The 18,688-nt window shown below is 42.7% G+C and overlaps 1 protein-coding gene across 2 annotated transcripts in view; it reads right to left on the bottom strand.

Annotated features, from left to right (window-relative positions):
• LOC144372066 (nephrocystin-1-like) overlaps nt 1–18,688 on the bottom strand; it is a 31,296-nt gene that overhangs the window by 10,575 nt on the left and 2,033 nt on the right. The window contains exons 2-6 of one of the 2 annotated variants that reach the window (XM_078035485.1): nt 13,696–13,824; nt 6,671–6,776; nt 5,364–5,446; nt 3,115–3,273; nt 1,885–1,984 (exon numbers count right to left, since the gene is read on the bottom strand). In XM_078035485.1, the coding sequence (XP_077891611.1) occupies nt 1,885–1,984; nt 3,115–3,273; nt 5,364–5,446; nt 6,671–6,776; nt 13,696–13,727 (480 nt within the window). In that variant the 5' untranslated portion in view covers nt 13,728–13,824. Of the gene's footprint in view, nt 1–1,884; nt 1,985–3,114; nt 3,274–5,363; nt 5,447–6,670; nt 6,777–13,695; nt 13,825–18,688 lie in introns of those variants that run through there. The other variant, XM_078035486.1, reaches the window with a different exon arrangement.

Below are 18,688 nucleotides of genomic sequence, written 5' to 3'. Positions count from 1 at the left end.
ATCGGTTAACATCTGTTTTAAATTCCTCAATCCTCTTCATTTGAACAAATTTCAGGAAATGGCAGCATGTATCTACCTGGTGTGCACTGACATTTATTTGGATATAAAATAATTATGATATAGACAATTATAGCCAACACCATTGTGTTTCCCTATAGCCAGGGACTATAAATATGGACTAAGTGTTTTATATACTTGCTTTCAATTAAACCTCATTACAGCTGGAGGGAATTGACATTGCTATTATCCCCATTTTAAAGAGGCAGCCACTGAAACCCTGAGAGAAGGTTACATGACTACAGGGGATCCAGTGAGAACTTGAAGCTCTGGGATCTCCCCAGGAAAAGGCAAATGAAACCATGGTGAGAAACTGCTGTTCCCTTTTTAAACTGGTCTAAACAAAAAATCATATCATATGCTGCCAAGAACACGAAATCACTGAAACCTGTGCACAGTGAGGGTGAGAGGGTCAATGTCACAGGCGTTCAGGGAAGCAGCCAGACCAACACCAGATTTAACAGCAAACCCTCTGCTAGGCAGTCCTACTTGAGATGTAGGTAGCCTCACATCCACACACGCAGAAACGTGTATGCAAATATTTAGAGCAGGTTTATTTATAGTTACCCAAACCTAGAAAAACCCAAATGACCACCAACTAGAGGATGATAAACACATGGTGGCATGTCCATCAAATGCAGCAGTAACCATTTAGAATGAACAGGAACAAATCACTAACAAAGGCAACAGCACGGACGAGCCTCGGATGTATGATGGTCCAAGACGCCAGACTCAGAGGCTGCAGGCCGCAGGCCGCATGAATCCACCTACGGCATCTGGGAAAGGCCAAAGTGCTGGGGAAAAAAACTGAGGAGTGCTTCCCCAAGTCCAGAGCTGGGAGCTGACAACAGAGGGACACAAAAGAACCTTTGAGAGCAAAGGGAATATTCTTTGGATTGTGGTGATTGTCACGTGATCGGTACATTTGTAAAAACTCCAGAAACTGCAACCCCCAAATCATAAATTTTACTGCATGCAAGTAAAACCTAAATAAACCTAACATAAAAAAAAAAAGTTCATACTGTAGTAACTTGGCCACATCAGTGTTTATAGCAGCTCAATTCACAGTAGCCAAGCTACGGAACCAACCTAGGTGCCCTTCAACAGATGAATGGATGAAGAAAATGCGGTATCTATACACACAAGAGAGCATTACTTAGCCTAAAGAAGAAGAAAACTAGCATTTGCCAATAAATGGATGAAACTGGAGATTATCATGCTAAGTAAAATATGCTAGTCAGTCCCCAAAAACCAAAGGCCAAATGTTCTCTCTGATATGCAGATGCTAACTCACAATAAGGGAAGAGGAGGGGAGAGAAGAAGAAAAGTTCATTGGATTAGACAAAGAGTGTGAGGGGGAGGGAGAGGGGCTGGAAATAGGAAAGACAGCAGAATGAGTGGGACGTCACTTTCCTGTGTTCATATATGAACCCACGACCAGTGGAACTCCACATTATGTACAACCACAAGAATGGGAAGTCCCACACCATGTATGTAGGATATGTCAAAATACATTCTCCTGTCCTATAAAACCAAAAAGAACAAGTAAAAAAAGATTTCCCTGAAGATAGGCCCAGGCATTGGTAAGTCTCATTTGTTCAAAAGTAGCTGAAAGATTTATTACCAAGTCTGTCACTTGAGCTTAGTGTTAAAGAAGAGTAAATGATGCTAAGCTTTATTATTTTTCTATTTCTCTTCTGCTCTTTGGCAAAAATAATTAATGGGGGAAAAAGTAACTGACAAGAGACAGCCAAGCAGGGGGGACCCAAGGCAGATGCGACCTGGGGCTGAGTGCCCCGCGGTCACTGCCCGGGAAGCGGGACGCACCTGAGCATGCTCCATGACCTTTGGGTGAGAGACCTCAGTTTCACCAGGAGTTGAGGCTGCCTCCGCATGGTCATCATCTGCTGGAAAACACTGCCTTGCGCTGTCAAACAGAAACAGACCCATAGCTGTCAGCGCTCGGAACGGGTAAGACTATTTGTTAAGACTATTAAGTGACAGGTCAGCACAACTGGTGGTTATAGCAGGCAGGAGGCGCCCACATCCCTCCGGCTGTCAGAAGAGACCTGGCGGTGACAGACACCTGCGGCCTCCCTACAGCACCCCTGGCCACTAGGGCAGATGGCCGCAGCAGCACGCAGGGAAAGGGGGAAGGGCACATGCGGCCCCAGAAAGAAGCACCTACACCCCAAACCCCAACTCCTTCCTGTTCCAAGGAGGAGAGAGCCTGGCACTGGGGCAGCAGCCAGGGTTGGTGTCCTGGACCACACAAGGACGGGAGGGCTGAGGCGTGCGAGGGGACTCCAGCCGTCAGCCCACAGCTCCCCGAGGGAGGGCCCATCTGTGTGCCCTCCACTCCCTTCCCTGGTGTCCCCTGGCCAACAGACATACTGACGGGTGTTCCATCTTCCTGGAGGGTGGCTGGAGGGTGAGGTGGCATGCATGTCACGATTTCAATGCCTACACGCCCTGACCCTGAAATGGGCCATCTCTGAGGAAGCCGGCTTCACTCACTCTGTACCTGCCACAGCATCAGCTCAGCGTTCAGCGACAGAAGTAACGCAGGGCCCCATTTCTCACGATTTTCAACATTATAGTCTTACATGTGCTACCAAAATAACAATCACTGAGATAAAAATGACTAAGATCACATCACCAAATGGCACATCTTAAAACATGGGAATCCAAGTAGAAACTGTCATGCTTACTGGAATATGGCTGCCTTCTCTGAAGCCTCTGCCATTTGTTTCATCTTTAAGGAAAAGGAGGTGCCACGGTTTGGATCTGAGGTGTTCCCCAAAGGCCCACAAATTAAAGGCCTGGTCACCAGCCTGTGGCACTGAGGGAGAAGGTGTGGGACCTTTAAGAGATGGGGCCTTATGGGAGGAGGCTAGGACACTGGTCAGTTGAAGATACTGGACCCCAACCCTTCCTCTGAGTCCTGGCAACCATGAGATGAACAGGCCTCCTCTGCCATGTGCTCCCACCATGATGTCACAGGCTCAAAGAAACGGCCAAGCAATCATGGACGGAAACCCGTGAAGCAAAATAAACCTCTTTCTTCTGAAGTTGATTATCTCAGGTACGTTGTCACAGTGACGGAAAGCTGACAGAAGGCAGCGCACCACTGCAGTACCTCTTCTGGACACTGAAGGGTCCACTTCAACACCTTTTTCATAAGGAGTGCCACCATTCAAGAAGAGCTCGTAAGTCCTGTGAAGGAATAACATACTATGATGGCTGCGCATGGCGGGCATTCCGTAGACACCTGAACCAGAAGTGAAACATTTTTAGCACAAATGTATTCATTCTAATTATGTCTCATTGATGGATGAGAATGACAGTGTTGACCCTTCCATGGGGTGTCATCTCAGCAAAGAGACTCTGTCCCAAGCATCAACACAGGAAATGTACTTATGTGAAAATGAGAAAGATTTCTGTTATTAAGATGGGCCTGAGGCTGTAGCTCAGTGGTAGAGCACTTGCCTTGCACACGTGAGGCACTGGGTTCGGTCCTCAGCACCACATAAAAATAAACAAATAAAAATAAAGATGTTTTGACTTGAATGACTTGTTAATAGCAAGTAATTACTGTTTTTAAATGTGTTGAATCAATATTTAAAATTAACCCATTATGAATTTATATGATTTTTAAAATAAAACAGTAACATAGATCATTGTAAAATGTTGGAATGGGGGCTGGGGTTGTGGCTTGGAGGTAGAACACTTTGCGTAGCATGCGTGAGGCACTGGGTTCGATCCTCAGCACCACATAAAATAAAAAATAAAAATATTGTGTCTACCGATAACTAGAAAATAAATATTTAAGAAAAATGTTGGAATGGCATAGACAGGACACGTAAAAAGTGAAAAATTCCTCTGTCCTTCCCCCTACTTCAGTAAGTCTCCTGCCCTGTCTGTCACCCACCCTGTGACTCCCTGTGCCTCACAATACACATCAGAATGCTTCCCTATCGACCGAGCTCCACCTTCTAGGAAATAACTGGGACCTCACTTTGCCAAGGTGGAATTTTGGATGTTTCCTTATTTTTTTCTTCTAAGTATAAGTGAAAACCCTGAACATATTTTTTAAAGAATCATAAGAAACTTGAGTTTCTGTATTCACTCCTGATAATGGGGCGCCCCTCCTGCTCCGGCTAGGATGAAATTAGAAACTAGGGTTCAGTGGTAAGGAGGCTGTGCAGGGCATGTTATCCAAGTTAATCCTCACCAGGAGCTTGTGGGGTAGGAATTATTTCCCCAGATTAAAGGTGGGGGGAATTTGGACACTATGGCGCATACCTCCTGTTATACAGGCAGTGTGGGACCCAGCACCCTGAGTTTCCGTAATGACAAATTTAGAATCTTGATCACCATCCTCCCTACTGCTTGTCCATCTGTAGCCCTCTGTGAATGTCCTGTTTATATCCTAGACTTAGATCTTTATTTTCCCCATTTAAAAATTCAGATGAGCTGGGTGAGGAGGCACATGCCTATGATCCCATTGACTTGGGAGGCTGAGGCAGATGGATCACAAGTCAAAGACAGCCTCAGTAACTTAGTAAGGTCCTAACTAACTTAGCGAGACTCTGTCTCAAAATAAAAAATAAAAAGGACTGGAGATGTGGCTCAGTGGTTAAGCACCCCTGGGTTCAATCACTGGAACCAATAAATAAATAAATACAAATTCAGATGATCTTTTACTTATTAGTTTTCAAGGGCTCTTTTTACGTTAGGGCTAACAACATTCCAACTTTGTGGTATGCATGAGGATATTTGCTTCTAGCTTGTACTGTGCTTTTAAAGTTTAAATTTGCTTACAGGAGGGCTGCGGCTGAGGTAGAGCACTTGCCTAGCAAGTGCGGGGCCCTGGGTTCAGTCCTCAGTACCACATAAAAATAAATAAATAAAGGTATTGTGTCCAACTACAACTAAAAAATAAATATTAAAAAAACTGCTATAATTTCAATGTCCTACACAGATTCACAGAGGACCTGGGGACCCTGGACTTAGCTTTTGCACTGTTTTCAGCATGGTGGAATGTGCCAGTACTTCAGGGAACAGTCCCAGCAGGCAGACAGTGCAAGCATATTCTAGAACATGTCCTATGTGTCCTTCTCCCTCTCTGGGTGAGGGTGTGTGTGTTGCTTTCATACACTACTTTATACAACACTAAAATCAACATTAAAAGCCCTCGCCCCAAAAGCTGTTGACATGCCAACAGAACAAACCTGAGTTCCTTGATCCTAAAAAAAGAACTTCTACAAAATCACACAACTGCTAGGAATTCGCAGAGCACTTACTTTGCTGGTATTGGAACGCCACTGGCATCGAAGAGCCTGAGAAACACCCAGCCGCAACTCAACTCTCCTCTCTCACCCGTTGACTAGGAAATAAAACAAGTCTGAGAAACAACATCTGAAGGAGTCAAATTATAAGCACATGCAAGCCCCTGAAAGGAACAAGGCCAGTATCCCCGCTTAGGGCTAAGCAGTTCTGCCCCAGAAAATCAAATGAAATGTGGTGGGTCCCACGGTACAGCAGAGGTGGCACTTTAAGTGATGCTCACCTTTTGTCAAAATTTCCCTTGAAAATCCCTGAAACTGTTGATGTGCCAACAGGTGCCTCAGGAGCCGAGCACTTCCTGTGGCATCACCCAGAGGCACATGGGTGCTCCTGAATCAGCAAGCTCTGTCTCCCTGCAGTGGACTGTGGGGATTCAGCATGCAAAGGCCTTGACACCTGGAAGTCTGCCCCACTGTCCACTGCCAGAGGCCACTGGGCCTGGCTCCGGGCTGCTCCTCTCCTCGCTCTGACTCATCTGCGACTCCCCTGGGTTTACTTGTCCTAAAGAAACACGGGATGATGCAGTACACAGGGTACCTGTGGTGGCTCTGGGCTACGAGGGGCCGGGTTCCTATACTGCATTCAGATGCTGCTAGGGGGTGGGAGATGGAGGGCTGCTAGCATGGCCACGCCTCGGCTCCAGCAGTTCACATGACACCATGCTTCTGGTGTTCCCTGCACAGAACCGCCACTTGGCCAGGTCTCTCAATAAGAATTGCTGACTGCAGGGCCAGGTGCACTGGGTCCTGGGGTTGAAGTGCCACGGTGCTTCTGATCACTTTCTGAAAACCCCTTCTGTTCTGAATTTCCATTCTTTAGGAGCTCTGGCGTTCACTGGTGCTACACATGTAAGCAGGTCCTGTTCATCTTAAATGCCACTGAGAAAGCAGCACTGCATAAGAATCATGAGCACTGCCAGCTCGCTCCACCAGAGATGAAAATCCCACCTAGGGAAACCCTCCAGGACTTCACTCACAGACACACACACTCCAGCACTCCTTTTTTTTTGGGGGGGGGGAACTGATCCCAGGGGTGCTTCACCACTGAGCCACATCCCCATCCCTTTGAATTTTTTATTTAGAGACAGGGTCTCACTAAGTTGCTTAGGTCCTCTCAAAGTTGCTGAGGCTGGCTTTGAACGTGCCATCTTCCTGCTCAGCCTCCTGAGTCGCTGAAATCACAGGCCTGAACCATGGCACCCAGCCTGCCAATTCCCTTTTAACTGGTATATTATAAAGTGACATTTATCTTGCGTCTGACATACATTGCGAAGAAATTCCAAGTTCAAATAATATTCCCAGGTCTGGAGATGAAGAATTGGACCTGATAAAACAGTCGCCATGGAGCAAGCATGGCAAGAAGCCAGTGACCTGGAACGATAAAGAAACATGGGTTACTGACCACAGTGCACAGTGGGAAGGGGCGTTCTGCCCCGTCCAAGGCACAAGGCTTGTGCCTCTGCATTACCACAAAGGTCTCTTAAGGAAAGTTAAGAGCAGACGGACTGACCCATCCACACCACTGACTTGGTAAACACACTCAGCTCCCTTGTTGAGGGAAACACCTTTCTCTTCACTTACTTTTCTCCGAGCAGGGCTAACATACAACCTGTGCAGCAAACCACCCCAAGGTGCTCAAGGCCCACTTGGCATATGCTGTAAGGTTTTTATGCCAATCGCTGTTCATTTTAAACAGAATTGAGTGGCTGGGCACACATGTCTGCTGGGCTTTCCTGATGCCTGCCTGGAACAGGCCCCCTCCCCTTGGGCTCCTCCCACCCCTCTCCCTACACAGCATCCATCCCCCCCTTCTTGCCTATAAAACCCTACCCCGTCTTTGAGGTCTAGTTTTCTTTTACAAAACCTCCTGAGGCTCAAGGGCTAGAATTAACTTCCCTCTCCTCTGTGTTTCCCAAAGCGCTTGGAGACCCATATCCTCACAGCCTGCCTGATCAGAGTAATCCATAGCGCCCGCCCCACAGGGCCACTCTAAGGATTGAATAAACCAGGGACCCAAGGGCCTGTGCGTGGCTAGAGCATCCTAAGTAGAGAGCATTCTTATTATTTGCAGCTGTGTTTCTTCCCCACTGACATACAAGTAAACCCTCATGCACTAGGAAGAATGTGGGCACGTAAAGGATACCTCAGTTCATTCAGGAAGGTGACAAGCACTTTGTTATTCCTCCCAAAGCTCACCTTTATATCCTGAGAAAGCATGACACACAGCTGTGCATCACAGAACTGTGAAATGACAGACCCAAAGATATGTGGTGTGTCTCCCTGGAGGCAGGGAGGTCAGGAGGTCAGGAGGCCACGCTCACTTTCAGGCATTGTGCTGTAGTCAAGCAAGGATGCCTGTGGCACCCAGCAAGCTGCGGGCCTCACTCACAGCCAGTGCCCTCTCAAGGAACCCCCATTTGTGTTAAGATCTTTATTAGGAGAAGGGTAATTAGGGTGCAGTAACAAAGGGAGTTAGTTGAGGGAGGGAAGTAAACACTCAAGTAATGAAACCTGGGGGTGGAAGTAGGTGAACTACAGACAATTTGTATTATTAAAAGAACAGAGAGACATCTTGGATTCACTAGCATCCATCCCTGCGAGACTGACTCAGTGGTAGAAACCTTAACCTCATCCCAGTTCTGACAGTCTGGAGTGTACTGGTTCCCTAGGCGGCACCTTTCATTTCATCAGAGGAAAACACAACTGTCATTAGTGCAGTTGTAAGACTCCATTTCTGAAAAACACTTCACTTCCTAAATTTTATCTTCTTGTCTGCATTTTTCATCAAATGGGCATTTCCTAAAATTGAAATCCAATGAATAGGATGATTCATTGGAATTATAACCTTGGTGAGTCAGAAACACAAATAACTTTAATCAAAGTCCTCCTAGAACAGTAAAGAATCTAAGGGTTCACATGTGGCTCCATGTGCTCTGTGCTGAATGTGATGCTTCCACAGCCTCGTCTTAGGTCTTAACTGCTGGTCACCTAGGAGGAAAGCAGGGTGTTTCCTGTTCTGCTACTCAGCACATTTCTTACCTGGGGAGAAAAGGTCCAGGTTTTTGGGCTTTTTGGGTTGCCACGTGGCCCTCACAGTGTGAATGTTGCTCAGGACCTGAAAGATTTTCCGATTTCAGATCAGGCTGTAGGAAGTTCTTTGAAACATCACCCTCTTAGTCCCAGATAATTACCAGTGGCTATATTGGTCAGGGCAGAGGGAGAAGAGGGGCTTCCATTTTTATTTCATGCAGTTCTGTAAGATCTGGGTTTCTTTCTTCATCCAATATAGTATGCATCTAACTTTTCAAACAGTGAAAACAATGGTCCCAATACTTATTAATAAAACAATGAAGGAGCTTATAAAATAGATTCACATTTGTGCCCTTGTGACAGTAATAAACCACATCAAGTGAATACTCAATATCTGAGATATGCTTACTAGAAGAGGAAGTGACACTTTAGGTAGAAACCTCAGAAGCCTAGAGGACTAAACCAGAAGATCTAACACTTGTGTCATCAGAGTCCCAGAGGAGAGGAGTTTAAAAGGTACTGTAGGAAATAATGGCTGAAAAATCCCCAATTTCAGCCAAAGACAGAAACCGACAGATTTAAGAAGCTGAGCAAATTCCAAACAGGGGAGATCCAAAAGGATTTGTGCCAGGTACACCACACTTCTAAAGTAAACAGGAAAAAAAAAATACACTGAAGGTAGCAAGAGAGAAAAACAGCCAGGTTAAGCCAGGGGAATGACTCAGATGGCAGTGGGTGTCTTGGCAGAAACCAGAGGCCAGGAAGAGGTGGCACCATGGTGTTTAAGTGGTAGACGAAAAGAACTGTCAATCCAGAGTCCCACATCTAGTGGAAAGGTCCTTTAGGAAGGAAGGGAGACAGATACTCAGATAAAGCTAGTTTAAGAGAATCTGTCACCCTGAAGGGGTGGTTAAAGGACACTCTCTGTACAGAAGAGACAAGCTAAAGAAGGAATCTTGGAACATCAGGAAGGAGATCAATGGGAACAGTAAAGATCTGATTAAATACTACTAATTTCTCAGTTGATGGTTAAAGCAAAAATTGTAAGACTGGATGATGTGGTTTCAGTGTATGTAGAGGAAATGTGCAAGTCAGTTGTGAGTGAATGAGGACAAAGAGAATTAGAGAGAGGGACAGTCTCTGCCTCTCTCCAACCAGAACGCTGCCTGTGGTCACTGTGATTAGCTGGGTGTATAAAATGACACCTACAGCAAGCACCCAGGAAGCCACCCAGAGAGACCACTCAACACCACGGATAATTCAGAATGGAGTTCTAAGAAACGAATAAGCCACACGCAAGAAGGAGGAAAGAGAACAGAGGACAACAGGGAGAGAGAACAAAGCCGGGCTCCCTCCCAGCCCTAGAAAATAAAACAAAAAAGAAAAGCAGGCAGCAGACCCAGAGGCTTGAGGCTCCCCCCGACGCTGAAGGTGTGGGTGCACCTGCCCTGCGAGGACGGTGGGTGCTGGGAGGGCGTCCTGGATTGGCACTGCCCAGGCTCGACAACAGAGCTTTCCTTTGTAATAGGCTAGATTTGTTAAAGAAGCCTTCAAAGAGCAAATAATGCAATTTTCTAACTATTAAATGTGATGCAAAACTTCTCCATTTCGAACTCTGATAAAAATTAATTTCATAAATGAACTTCTAGGATCTGGATATAAAATGAATCCCATATTTTCTGTTATTAAAGTGAAATTCTAGTTTTTGTTTTCGGTTCTCACGTGAGAACAGGAGAGTACAGCAGGTCCTCTCTTCTTGGTCACTGCTGACACCTCCTGGCGCGTTTGCGGTGGTGCTTTTGTGCACAGTAGCCCTGTGGTCAACCTTACTCCAAGTTCAGGTGGAAGAAAACCACCAGGGCAGCGCCACACGCAGTCCTCCCCGAGGCCTCCCTACCTGTGTGCGTGTGACCATGGTCTATCCAGGGGTGGATGTCTGAGACCTACTGCCCGCTCCACACCTGCTCTCCCTCCACCCTCCACACTCAGCCCACCACCAATCCCGTTGATTCCCGCCTCCTGCATCTCCCCCGACCTGATCTCCACCCAAGCTGTAATCGTCATCACTCTTTTGGTTGCACTTATTATGCTCCATGTGTTGTTCTCCATGCTTTACTTATAATAACCCAGTTTGCTCACATTGATCCCAGGAGGTACAAGAGGAGGAGCCTGAGAGCAAGGTCAAGGTCCCATGTTGTGCAAATGCCAGCGCCAGGGGCAATCCTAAGCAAGCTGGATCCAGATTTTTGCTTCTTCAAGATGATGCCTATTGTCCTCTGCCTGCCATGCTGTGCCATGGCCCTGCCCCCAGTGGTCCACTTGAGTCCCCTCTGGCTGCCCTCTCCTCCCTTTAACTTACCTTTTCTATTTATTCTTCAGAGAGGAGCCAGAGATCTTTCTAGAACATGAATCTCATCATGTCACCTCCTTCAGTGCCCTCTGCTGTTTTTAGGACAGACGCGCACTGCTTCTCACACTCCCTGCCTTCCAGACACTCCCTGTCAGGATTCCACACTGGCGGCCACCCTGCTCCCCCTGGAGTCCCCTCCCCAGAGGGCCTCTGCCTGCACATCCCACGGAGGCCTGGGGCTCCTCAGCTCAGGGGGTGAGGCTGTGAGGAGCTCTTCTGCGGCTCCCACCCACTCTGGGAACCCCTCTAACTAGGCTTTAGCTGACATCTACCAGACTGTCTGTTTCACTTCCACTTTGTGATTAGTACAAAATATTTTCTAATTTCCCTTTGACTCATTGATTATTTAGAAATCTGTTAATTTCCAAGCATTTGAAGACTTTGCCCACGGATCTTTTTGTTACTGATATCTAGCTTAATCTCATGTGCTCAAAGGCCATATGATACCGGGCTCTCAACTCTATTTTAGACTTGTTGGGGTTTATTTTCTGACCCAGGTCCACCTGTGTAGACTGGTGGATATTCCACATGCACTTACAACATGCTTCTTACTGTCTAGAGGTGAAGTGCTGCTCAATACTGATCCTACCTAGTTTGTCAATAGGTTAATCAATTCCTAATATCCTTTCTCATCTTCTGTCTGCTTGTTCTATATTCCTAAGAGAACAGGAGTGAAGTTTCCAATTATAATGGTGGCTTTTCCCATTTCTTTTTTCAGTTCCATCAATTTTTAGGTCATGTGTTTTGAAGCTCTAACATGGTGTGACTGGGTATGTATCTACTTTGTTTGACTTTTTTTTTTTTAATGCACTGGGAGTTGAACCCAGGGCCTTGCAGATGCCAGGCAAGCACTCAACAACAGAGCCACATTCCCAGCCGGACATTAATATCTTGAATAGTGAACCCTCCTCCCTTTAACTTACCTTTTCTATTTAAGGTGGGCTTCTTGTATGGAGCATCTAAGTGGGTCTCTCACTGTAACTCTTACATTCCCCTAATAATGTATTACATGTTAGGTATATTTTTATATGCCTATTGGTTTCTCATGTTTTCTTTTTTGAAGGGCCTGTTCAAGTTTTTGCTCATTTAAAAAACTGAGTTATCTTTTTATTTCTTAGCATCCTTGACTTGTTCTTAATCTTAGACTAAAAAAAAAAATTCTACATTTCACTGTCAATGAGAGAAATTTAGGTTTTTCTTGTTCTTTATAAATTTGAGGAAGTTCCCACCTGTTCCTAGTTTGTAGGGGATTTCTTAAAACTCGTGATTGGGCACTGGAATTTGTCAATGTTTTTTCTTTGTTTATTGAGATGTTCACATGATTTTTTCTTGTCTACTAATATGATGAAATAACATTACAATTTCGCATGTCCAATGCTGGATGCACAGGTGTGTACATCTGAACATGGGGAGAAATTCCAGCTGGTCGTGACCTACTGTCCTTTCTATAAATTGCTAGATCCAACTTGAGAATGTTGTTTAGGATTTTAGTTTCTATATCCATGAAGGATACTGGTCTTGTAATGTCATCATTTGGTGTCATGTTTTTCCTAGATTTAGGAAATACGTTAGGGAATGTTTTCTCCTATTCTTTGGAAGAGTTTGCATAAGATGGGTATTATTTCTTCCTTAAATGTTTGCGGGAAGTCACTAGAGTGAAGCCATAAGGACTTGGATTTTTCATTGTAGGAATTTTTTTAATTGAAGTTGTAATTTCTTTAAAACAGAAATTCAAATTTTCTATTTCTTCTTATGTCAGTTTCAGTAAATTATGTTTTTTTATAAAATTATCTATTTCATCAATGTTGTCAGATTTACTGGCATACAATTCCTTATAATATCCCTTATTGTCCTCAGGTCTGCAGGATCAGTAATGATGTTTCTATTTCAATGGGAGATATTGATAATTTGTTTTTTGTTTTGTTTTTTTAATTTTGTACCAGGGATTGAACTCAACCACTGAGCTACATCCCCAGCCCTATTTTTTTTTTTTTTTTTTTTAGAGACAGGGTCTCACTGTATGGTTTAGCACCTCACTGTTGCTGAGGCTGGCTTTGAACTTGCGATTCTCCTATCTCAGCCTCCAGAGCTGCTGGGATTACAGGTGTGCATGTGCCACCTCGCCCAGCTTTCTTTCACTCTTTTTAGTCAGTCTTTCTGGGCATCTTTCAATTTTATTAATCTCTTCAAAGAATCAACCTTCATCTCCATTGATTTTCTCTTCTGTCCATCTGTTTTTATTTCATTAATTTCTACTCTTTGTTATTTCCTTTTTTCTACATTCTTAGGTTTAATTCACTCTTCAATTTCTAGTCTCTTAAGTTCCCAGCTTAGATCACTGATTTTAAACCTTCCCTCTTTCTAGTATATGCAATTAAAGCTATGAATTTCTACCTAAGCACCACTTAAGCTACATCTCATGAAAGATACATTATTTTTTTAGAAGTCATTCAGACTATCATTTGGTATTAGGTAAAAAATGGTCTTTTAGGAATCAGGGAAGAGTTGAGAAGAAAAGGATTCCAGGAGACCTCACGGGAAATGGCGATGCTCCATATCTTGCCTGGGGAGCTGGATATACATTGCATTTTCAAAAATGCAATGCTCTATACTTAGACCTGAACTGTACACAACACTAGAAGACAGGTACCAGTCCCTCTCATAAGTGAAGAAATCTAAGGCCCAGATGGGTTAACTGTGTGTGTACCAACATCACACACTGAAGAGCCAGGGTTAACCCACTGCGGTACCACACACTCACACACACAGCGCACTCCACATTTAATGTGTGGTACCACACAAGGGCTTCTCCATCATCCTGTGTGAGATGGTTCAACTCAGTGAGCTTACCTTACTGCCATCAAACAGACAGAGGCAAACATGTCTGCTGAGCACCTGGATGCTCATTCCTGGGAGAGGAATCATCTTACAGTTCCACAGGGTGAGGATCAAGGAAACACGACTTGGCCTTGACTTAATCTGAAAGAAAAACATAAAAACCTATTAATAGTGGTACAAATCCATTTCCAAAGCATCATTTGTAAAATACAGCTTAAGAAGATATAGATAGAATACAAAAAGGAAAACTTTTACATGGATATACATACGCAGAGTTTCTTTTTTTTTTTTTTTTGGCTTTCCTAATGGCTTTATTTTTTTTTTAATTTTTAATTTTTTAAAATTTATTTTAATTAGTTACATATGACAGTACAATGATCTTGACATATCATACATTTGAATCAAATAGGGTATAATTTCTCATTATTCTGAGTGTACAGGTTGCAGTATGAACAATGTGATCCTAATGCCTTTAAAATAAAATGCAAACACCTCCAATAGCATGTGTAACCCTTTTGTGATCTGGTCCTTGCTTACAGCTTTCAGGTAATTTCTTATTCTTTTCCGGCAGGGAGTCTAGCCAGGCCCATCCTAAACCATCCATAAATACTTGTTCAATGAAAGAATGTTAACATGGCACTTGGTATTGTTCTCTGACCCTTTCTCACTGTCTGTGGTTGGTGAACATCTCTGAGGCATGCTCAAGGTCTCCTCTTGAACCTAGTGCTGCTATAAACATTGCAAAGTTCAAGTTGGCACTCAACAAACGATGCTCCCAGACCTGCAGGTCTCTGAGTTGGAGCAAGATTTCTTTTTTTTTTTTTTTTTTTTTTTTTTTTTATTGATTGTTCAAAACATTACAGAGCTCAAGACATATCATCTTTCATACTTTCAACTCAATTGGGTTTTGAACTCCCCAAATACATAATACAGACTCACTTCTGTTACATACTCACATTTTTACATAATGGCATATTAGTGACTGTTGTATTCTGCTACCTTTCCTATCCCCTACTATCCCCCCTCCCCTCCCCTCCCCTCCCATCTTCCCTCTCTACCTCCTCTGCTGTTGTTCAATTCTCTCCCCTTTTTTCCCCCCCCCACCCCCTTGCCCCTCATAACCTCTTATAATTTTGTGTATCACTGAAGGTCTCCTACCATTTCCATATGTTTTCCCTTCTCTCTTCCTTTCTCTCCCCCCATTCGTCTTAGTTTACTGTTAGTCTTTTCCTCATGCTCTTCCTTCCTGTTCTATTCTTAGTGGCTCTCTTTATATCAAAGAAGACATTTGACATTTGTTTTTTAGGGCTTGGCTAGCTTCACTTAGCATAATCTGCTCTAATGCCATCCATTTCCCTGCAAATTCTATGATTTTGTCGTTTCTTAGTGCTGCATAATACTCCATTGTGTATAGCTGCCACAATTTTTTTATCCACTCATCTATTGAAGGGCATCTAGGTTGGTTCCACAGTCTAGCTATTGTGAATTGTGCTGCTATAATCATTGATGTGGCCATATCCGTATAGTGTGCTCTTTTAAGGTCCTCAGGGAATAGTCCAAGAAGGGCAATAGCTGAGTCAAATGGTGGATCCATTCCCAGCTTTCCCAGGAATCTCCATACTGCTTTCCAAATTGGCCTCACCATTTTGCAGTCCCACCAGCAGTGAACAAGTGTGCCCTTTTCCCCACATCCTCGCCAACACTTATTGTTGTTTGACTTCATAATGGCTGCCAATCTTACAGGAGTGAAATGGTATCTTAGGGTGGTTTTGATTTGCATTTCTCTGATTGCTAGAGATGGTGAGCATTTTCTCATGTGCTTGTGGATTGATTGTATGTCCTCCTCTGAGAAGTGTCTGTTCAGGTCCTTGGCCCATTTGTTGATTGGATTATTTGTTATCTTATTGTTTAATTTTTTGAGTTCTTTGTACATTCTGGATATTAGGGCTCTATCTGAGGTGTGAGGGGTAAAAATTTGTTCCCAGGATGTAGGCTCTCTATTTACCTCTTTTACTGTTTCTCTTGCTGAGAAAAAACTTTTTAGTTTAAGTAGGTCCCATTTATTTATTCTTGTCATTAACTCTTGGGCTACGGGCGTTCTATTAAGGAATTTGGAGCCCGACCCCACAATATGTAGATCGTAGCCAACTTTTCCTTCTATCAGATGCAGTGTCTCTGTTTTTATATCTAGCTCCTTGATCCATTTTGAGTTAACTTTTGTGGCTGGCGAGAGAAAGGGATTCAATTTCATTTTGTTGCATATGGATTTCCAATTTTCCCAGCACCATTTGTTGAAGATGCTATCCTTCCTCCATTGCATGTTTTTAGCCCCTTTATCAAATATAAGATAGTTGTAACTTTGTGGATTAGTCTCTGTGTCCTCTATTCTGTACCATTGGTCCACCTGCCTGTTTTGGTACAAGTACCATGCTGTTTTTGTTACTATTGCTTTGTAGTACAGTTTGAGCTCTGGTATCGCTATACCTCCAGATTCACACTTCCTGCTTAGAATTGCTTTTGCTATTCTGGGTCTTTTGTTTTTCCATATGAATTTCATGATTGCTTTATCTATTTCTACAAGAAATGTCTTTGGGATTCTGATTGGCATCGCATTAAACCTGTAGAGAACTTTGGGTAATATCGCCATTTTGATGATGTTAGTTCTGCCTATCCATGAACAGGGTACATTTTTCCATCTTCTGAGATCTTCTTCTATCTCTCTCTTTAAGGTTCTGTAGTTTTCATTGTATAAATCTTTCACCTCTTTTGTTAGGTTGATTCCCAAGTATCTTATTTTCTTTGAGGATATTGTGAATGGAGTGGTTTTCCTTATTTCCATTTCAGAGGTTTTGTTGCTGATATACAGGAATGCCTTTGATTTGTGCGTGTTGATTTTATATCCTGCCACTTTGCTGAATTCATTTATTAACTCTAGCAGCTTCTTTGTAGATCCTTTTGGGTCTGTTAAGTAAATTATCATGTCATCTGCAAATAGCGATAATTTAATTTCTTCTTTTCCTATTTTTATGCCTTTAATTTCTTTTGTCTGTCTAATTGCTCTGGCTAGTACTTCGAGAACTAAATTGAATAGAAGTGGTGATAAAGGACATCCCTGTCTTGTTCCAGATTTTAGAGGAAATGCCTTCAGTTTTTCTCCATTTAGGATGATGCTAGCCTGAGGTTTAGCATATATAGCTTTTACAATGTTGAGGTAAGTTCCTGATATCCCTAGTTTTTCTAATGTTTTGAACATAAAGGGATGTTGTATTTTGTCAAATGCTTTTTCTGCATCTATCGAGATGATCATATGGTTCTTGTCTTTAAGCCTATTGATGTGGTAAATAGCATGTATTGATTTCTGTATATTGAACCAGCCTTGCATCCCAGGGATGAATCCTACTTGATCATGGTGCACAAGTTTTCTGATATGTTTTTGTATTCGAATCGCCAGAATTTTATTGAGAATTTTTGCATCCAAGTTCATTAGAGATATTGGTCTGTAGTTTTCTTTCTTTGAAGTGTCTTTGTCTGGTTTTGGGATCAGGGTGATGTTGGCCTCATAGAATGAATTTGGAAGAGCTCCTTCTTTTTCTATTTCTTGAAATAGTTTGAAAAGTATTGGTATTAGTTCTTCTTTGAAGGTTTTGTAGAACTCCGCTGTATACCCATCAGGTCCAGGGCTTTTCTTGGTTGGTAGTCTTTTGATGGCTTCTTCTATTTCTTCCTTTGTTATTGGTCTGTTTAAATTGTGTGTGTCTTCCTGTCTCAATCTGGGCAAATCATATGCCTTAAGAAATTTATCGATATCCTCGCTATCTTCTATTTTATTAGAATATAGGGTTTCAAAATACTTTCTAATTATCTTCTGTATTTCTGTAGTGTCGGTTGTGATATTGCCTTTTTCATCCCGTATATTAGTAATTTGAGTTCTCTCTCTTCTTCTTTTTGTTAGCATAGCTAAGGGCTTGTCTATCTTATTTATTTTTTCAAAGAACCAACTTTTAGTTTTATCAATTTTTCAATGGTTTTTTTTGTTTCAATTTCGTTTATTTCTGCTCTAATTTTAATTATTTCTTGTCTTCTACTACAATTGCTGTTGTTTTGTTCTTCCTTTTCTAGGTTTTTGAGGTGTAGTGTGAGTTCATTTATTTGTTGGTTTTTTCTTTTTTTGATGAAAGAACTCCAGGATATGAATTTTCCTCTTAAAACTGCTTTCATTGTGTCCCATAGATTCCGGTATGTTGTGTCTGTATTATCATTTGACTCTAAGAATTTTTTTATCTCTTCCTTTATGTCTTCTGTAACCCATTGATCATTCAATAACATATTGTTCATTTTCCATGTGGTGTAGGATTTCTCCTTCCTTTTTTTATCATTGATTTCCAATTTCATTCCATTATGGTCAGATATGGTGCATGGTATTATCTCCACACTTTTATATTTACTAAGATTTGCCTTATGGCATAATATATGGTCTATTTTTGAGTAGGATCCATGTGCTGCTGAGAAGAACGTGTATCCACTTGATGATGGTTGGTATATTCTATATATGTGAGTTAGGTCTAGGTTATTGATTGTGCTGTTGAGTTCTATAGTTTCTTTATTCAGTTTTTGTCTAGAGGATCTGTCTAATGGCGAGAGCGGTGTGTTGAAGTCACCCGTAATTATTGTGTTATGGTCTATTTGACTCTTGAACTTGAGGAGCGTTTGTTTTATGTAGATTGCAGCTCCATTGTTTGGTGCATACAAATTGATAATTGTTATGTCTTGTTGGTGGATGGTCCCTTTTAACAGTATATAGTGTCCTTCTTTATCCTTCTTAATTAATTTAGGTTTGAAGTTGATTTTATTTGATATGAGTATGGCCACTCCTGCTTGCTTCCGAGGGCCATGTGAGTGGTATGATTTTTCCCAACCTTTTACCTTCAGCCTGTGTATGTCTTTTCCTATCATATGAGTCTCCTGAAGGCAGCATATTGTTGGATTTGTTTTTTTTGATCCAGGT

The sequence above is a fragment of the Ictidomys tridecemlineatus genome, chromosome Y (assembly GCF_052094955.1).
Source record: "Ictidomys tridecemlineatus isolate mIctTri1 chromosome Y, mIctTri1.hap1, whole genome shotgun sequence".
NCBI lineage: Eukaryota > Metazoa > Chordata > Mammalia > Rodentia > Sciuridae > Ictidomys > Ictidomys tridecemlineatus.
This window is presented reverse-complemented; position numbering and strand designations above follow the sequence as displayed.